The sequence below is a fragment of the Morone saxatilis genome, unplaced genomic scaffold (genome assembly GCF_004916995.1).
Source record: "Morone saxatilis isolate NCDOM2014 unplaced genomic scaffold, NCSU_SB_2.0 Contig4, whole genome shotgun sequence".
Classification (NCBI taxonomy): Eukaryota; Metazoa; Chordata; class Actinopteri; family Moronidae; genus Morone; species Morone saxatilis.
In genome coordinates this window covers 10,088,547-10,094,143 of record NW_023339984.1, presented here as the reverse complement: position 1 = coordinate 10,094,143, position 5,597 = coordinate 10,088,547, and the positions used below count along the sequence as shown (strand labels likewise).

The window sequence follows — 5,597 nt, the reverse complement described above, 5'->3', positions numbered from 1 at the left end:
GTGTGTGTGTGTGTGTAGGTTCATATAGAGTTTACTGACGGTGAGGAGCGTATCAGTCTGGAGGGACCAACAGAGGAGGTGGAACAGGCTCAGGCCCAGATACAAGAGATCATCAAGGACCTGGTGAGTTCTCTCTCACAGCTAAAATCATTTCAGCTTTTTCAACAAACCATCTACAACAGAAAGTTTACAAACCAAAGACCCTTTGGGGTCTCACAAATACCGCTCACTCTGGTTATATGACACATTTCTCATCAGTGATGAATTGTGGTGATAGTTTAAGCATTTTACATGAAGATTTATATATTTGTAGTTAACCCAAACAGAGCTAGAATGATCAGTTAATTGTTTAAAGTTATTTTTCAAGCAAAAAAGCCAAACCCCAGATGGCTCCAGCTGTAAAGAGTTACTGCTTTTCTGGGTTTTATATCAATTGTATTTATCTTTGTGTTTTTGATCTGTTGGTTAGAGAGAACAAGAAATTTCAAGACGTCATCTTGGGCTGTAAGAAGTTGTTCAAAGCATTTGACCAAACTGAAACAAATAATTGACCAAATAATTAGTATTAATCAGTAATGAAAATGATAGTTTTTGCAGCCCGTCAGTGGATATGTATCGCAGAAAGCACATCAGTGTTAATCACTTATTGCATTAATAAAAAGGAAGTTGTAAAATAAATCTCTTAAAAGCCTCAGAACCCAATTAAAACACTTGGAAAGCTGAGAGACAGACAGAAAAAGAGACAATAGACACAGATTTGATGGAGTTCATTACTGTATCTCAGACACAAATCTTGAATCTCCCTCTGTGTGCAGCTGGTGAGGATGGACTACACTGAAGTCATCATAGACCAGCGTTTTCACAGACACCTCATCGGAAAGAACGGAGCCAACAGTGAGTACACTTCTGTTCTGCCGATGTCAACAGAAAAAACTGGAACATCAACGCTGTTGGGGATTGAGGTTCAAATGTCAGTGGGACCGGACATTTTTTTAATTTAATGACAGGATAAAGTACTTAAATTATCCACTGACACAGTGACTTCAGCCACTTTTTAGTTTTTACTGTTTTACTTAAATCACCATTCTGGGTTCCAAAAGAAGGCTGAATGAATATTTTTACGTCTTACTTTTGTTGCGTGTCTGTTGTAATTATCATATTATGACTCTGTTCTGCTGAGTCAGACTTTCACCGGAGGCTGGATGAAGCCTCCTCACAGTCCGACAATAGAGTTGGTTGTTTTTTGTAATGTGGGTCTTGACAGGCAATCTGGCTGATGGATTCAAATCTTAAGTTAATGTATTGCTGTCGATTTAAATGCATTAAAGGCTTGAAAGGTACAAAGTTTGTAATTTCTCTCCCACCATCCATCCCGTCCTGCTTTCCTCACCCTCACTACAGTCAATCGGATCAAAGAGCAGTACAAAGTGTCGGTACGAATCCCCCAGGACTCTGAGCGAAGTGGCCTGGTCCGGATCGAGGGAGACCCTAAAGGAGTCCAGCTGGCGCGCAGAGAGCTCATTGAGATGGTCCAGAGAATGGTGAGAATGTGGTCAAAGTTTCATGGTTAATTTGTTCATTCTGGTGATCGTTGGCCGTACACAGACTCCACAACGGGCACTCACACTTTTTTCCCGTTTCCAGGAAAACGAGCGCACCAAAGACCTGATAGTGGAGCAGAAGTTCCATCGGACAATCATCGGCCAGAAGGGAGAAAAGATCAAAGAAGTTCGAGACAAGTTCCCTGAGGTGAATGTTCTCCCCGACCCTCGATTTATCTCCCCTATTTGTCATTGTAAATGAGTTTTTATCCGGTTCTAATTTAATTTGACGAGAATTATCTCATCTACTTCCAGGTCATTATCAATTTCCCCGACCCGGCGCAGAAGAGTGACATCGTGCAGCTGAGAGGGCCGAAGAACGAGGTGGAGAAATGTGCCAAGTTCCTCCAGAAAATCATTGCTGACCTGGTATGACCCACCCTTCTATCTCTGTCTCTTCATCTGTCTCCGTCTGTCTACACTCGACTTCACAGCCGTGTTCTTTCTTTTGTAGATTGAGAATAGCTTCTCGCTCTCCGTTCCCATCTTCAAGCAGTTTCACAAAAACATAATTGGTAAGGGCGGCACGAACATCAAAAAGGTGAGACTTTTAAAATGATTGCTTCAAATTATGCAGCAATTTCACTTCTTTATGGTTTTGTCAGACGTGTGATGACGGATGTTGTTAATGCCACCAGATCCGTGAAGAGACCAACACTAAGATCGACCTGCCGACAGAGAACAGTAACTCCGAGATGATCGTCATTACCGGCAAGAAGAGCAACTGTGAGGCAGCCAGAGAACGAATCCTCGCCATCCAAAGAGAACTGGTGAGAGACATCAGACTGGTTTTGGTGCGGATTACAGGGTTCTGGTCAGAAATAAATGTTTTTCTTTTGTATTTACCTTTTTATATGGTCCCAAATACAAGTACTTAATAAAACAATAGATGTGATTGAAAATATTAAGACATGTAAACTTACATTTCATTTACTAGATTATCATGTCCAGTAGTCATTGGATGGCTGTATGATTAGAATAAGTTTAACTCAATTAAAAGTCCAATTAATAGCTTTTTCCTGAGCTTTCAGCCATATCTTGTATTCTTCTTCACTGGATGGAAATGGCTCAGACGCCATCACATGCTACTGTCCGTGATGACAACTGAGCTGAACTATATCTGCTGAATAGAATAACGTTTAATTCCAATACGACCCACAAAATTTAAAATATAAGATTAATTTAAGAATAAAGGTTTAAGGTTCATATATAAAAAACGCTGTCAATGTCGCCCTATCACATTATCTCTCTCTCTTCATTCCTCCAGGCCAACATTAAGGAGACGGAGGTCGCTATTCCCGCCAAGCTGCACAACTCTCTGATTGGCTCAAAGGGATGCCTTGTGCGCTCAATCATGGAAGACTGCGGTGGCGTCCACATCCATTTCCCCTCCGAGGGCTCTGGCTCAGACAAGGTCACCATCAGAGGGCCCGCTGGCGAGGTGGAGAAGGCCAAGAAACAGCTGCTGCAGCTGGCCGAGGAGAAGGTGGGTGGGAGTGTTGGGAATACGGATACAAAGAGTGAATGGAACAGAAGAGGGGACTTAAGTTAGTACAGAGAGGAGGGAAGGAAAAGGCAAATACTGACATCCCTTTCCTGTCCTCTGTGCTTTCCAGCAAGTCAACAACTTCACAGCTGAGCTTCAGGCCAAACCAGAGTACCATAAGTTCCTGATCGGCCGCGGCGGGGCCAATATTCGCCGCGTGCGCGACAAGACGGGGGCCCGCATCATCTTCCCGTCGCCGGATGACACCGAGCAGGAACTGATCACCATCGTAGGGAAGGAGGAAGCAGTTCGTCAGGCCCAGAAAGAGCTGGAAAGTCTGGTCAAAAACCTGGTAATTACGACCTGATGGTGAAATTACTTCATCAACCATCCCCTTAATGTGTTTACTTTCTTGATTGCATACAAGTATGCCTGCCTGTACTATTTATTACTATTTACTCCTTATTGCAGAGTAACTAAGCAAAAGCAAAGTGATAAATTGGCAAAATTTGAATGAAATTGCAAAAACTATATACAAAGAAAGCTAAAGATATTGCTTGACTTGCGTTACGTTTAAGAACCTCGACTTAAATACCCTCCACTTCCTGTTTCCTCCTTCTACAGGATGATGTGGTGGAGGACAGCATGGTAGTAGACGTCCGCCACCACCGCCACTTCGTGTGCCGGAGAGGCCAGGTGCTGCGGGAGCTGGCAGAGGAATACGGGGGAGTAGCTGTTAGCTTCCCTCGCACGGGCGCCAACAGTCAGCGGGTCACTCTGAAAGGAGCCAAGGACTGTGTGGAGGCCGCCAAGAAACGCATCCAGGAGGTCATCGAGGACTTGGTAAGAGACATTTGAGAGATTGAGAAACAGTCGAGAGTGACGGTCGGGTCGTTACAAGATTCATTCATCATCAGTTTTTGCCCATAAAACAATTGACGATAAAGAGATGACAAGAAACGCCTGTACGGATCAATATCGGTGATCACATCCGAGCTAAATCAGTCAAATCTAGTTACTGTGAATGTCACTGAAATGCTGCTTTTTAAATATTAGGTGGAATCAACATGTTGCACTACACTTAGTGATTTACATCCATTAGTGCTGGAAGTAATCCTCCTGAACTCGTGATGTGTGTTTTCAGTCAGTACCGTTGTTACCCAGCTGTCTCCTCTCCCGAGCAGGAGTCGCAGGTGAGCGTGGAGGTGGCCATCCCTCAGCGCTACCACCGTGCCATCATGGGGCCTAAAGGTTGCCGCATTCAGCACATCACCAGGGAGCACGAGGTCCAAATCAAGTTCCCCGAGAGAGAAGACAGCTCTGCAGGTCAGAAACAACACAGGAGTGAATCTGCGGCTGTGTAACTCTAATACTGTCATAGTATCATAATACAATACATTAAAACTCTCTGAATACAGGAATGTTAATATCTGGTGAATCTTGAAAATTTATTCAGATTAGAAGCTATAAATAAATAATATTTTTACACAATGTGGCAGCCAGAAAATCATATGTTTACGTTGGTTGGCCTTTCAGTCCATTATCTGTGGTAAAATTACAGGTCAGGAGGCTCCACCCCAAGAAAACGGTGATGTCAGTCCAGAGGCCGAGTTTGTCCCTCGCAAGTGTGACATCATCACCATCGCCGGGCGTGCAGAGAAGTGTGAACTGGCTAAAGCCGCCCTGCTGGTAGGCCCCATTTCACATCCTCGCTGCCTTCCTCTTTCATTTCCCCGATAACAGTCTTGCTTCCTCCCTCAGGCGTTGGTGCCCATAACGGAGGACGTCGAAGTGTCTTACGAGCTGCATCGCTACATCATCGGCCAGAAGGGCAGCGGGATCAGGAAGATGATGGAGGAGTACGAGGTGAGTTTCCACTCTCTGCTGCCATCTTCTGGCCAAAAGACCTTTCACACTGCAGGTCAGAAGATCTGCATCAGTGATGAGAAGAGCTGATTGCTTAGTTATTGTGAGACACTTAACTGATTATGTTGGTAAAAAGTGATGTGATTGTGTGTGTGTGTGTGTGTGCGCAGGTGAACATCTGGGTGCCGCAGCCGGAGAAACAGCTAGATGTAATCAAGGTGACGGGTCTGGTAGCCAACGTGGAGCGAGCCAAACAGGGTCTGCTCGAGAGGGTCAAAGAACTGCAGGCTGAGCAGGAAGACAGGGTACACAAATATATATATTTTCTGTTTTTTGCAACGTATTTATCTTGTTTATTTTATTTAACAGCTGTTGGCAGTTAAAGAATTAAAGTTTATTCTGTTGTTTTATTTGTTATAAGTCACATTGGAGGAGAGGGAAGGTTCACAATGAACCTGAGTTCAAGTGTTTTTCTCTTTTTCAGGCCCTGCGCAGTTTCAAGGTAACCATGTCTGTAGATCCAAAGTTTCATCCCAAGATCATCGGCCGCAAGGGAGCCGTCATCTCTCAGATCAGGAAAGACCACGACGTCAGCATCCAGTTCCCCGACAAAGGAGACGAGCAGCAGGTGTGTGTGTGTGTGT

The 5,597-nt window shown here is 44.3% G+C and overlaps 1 protein-coding gene across 1 annotated transcript in view; it reads left to right on the top strand.

The window, feature by feature from the left end:
- The window catches only part of hdlbpb (high density lipoprotein binding protein b), a 20,439-nt gene that overhangs the window by 11,711 nt on the left and 3,131 nt on the right, over positions 1-5,597 (top strand). Inside the window, exons 10-24 of the mRNA XM_035675748.1 lie at positions 19-123; positions 816-894; positions 1,402-1,541; positions 1,645-1,749; positions 1,857-1,970; positions 2,056-2,142; positions 2,240-2,371; positions 2,869-3,087; positions 3,218-3,439; positions 3,712-3,930; positions 4,272-4,413; positions 4,649-4,776; positions 4,849-4,953; positions 5,124-5,258; positions 5,438-5,581. Of these exons, the coding sequence (XP_035531641.1) occupies positions 19-123; positions 816-894; positions 1,402-1,541; positions 1,645-1,749; positions 1,857-1,970; positions 2,056-2,142; positions 2,240-2,371; positions 2,869-3,087; positions 3,218-3,439; positions 3,712-3,930; positions 4,272-4,413; positions 4,649-4,776; positions 4,849-4,953; positions 5,124-5,258; positions 5,438-5,581 (2,076 nt within the window). The remainder of the gene's footprint in view (positions 1-18; positions 124-815; positions 895-1,401; positions 1,542-1,644; positions 1,750-1,856; positions 1,971-2,055; positions 2,143-2,239; positions 2,372-2,868; positions 3,088-3,217; positions 3,440-3,711; positions 3,931-4,271; positions 4,414-4,648; positions 4,777-4,848; positions 4,954-5,123; positions 5,259-5,437; positions 5,582-5,597) is intronic.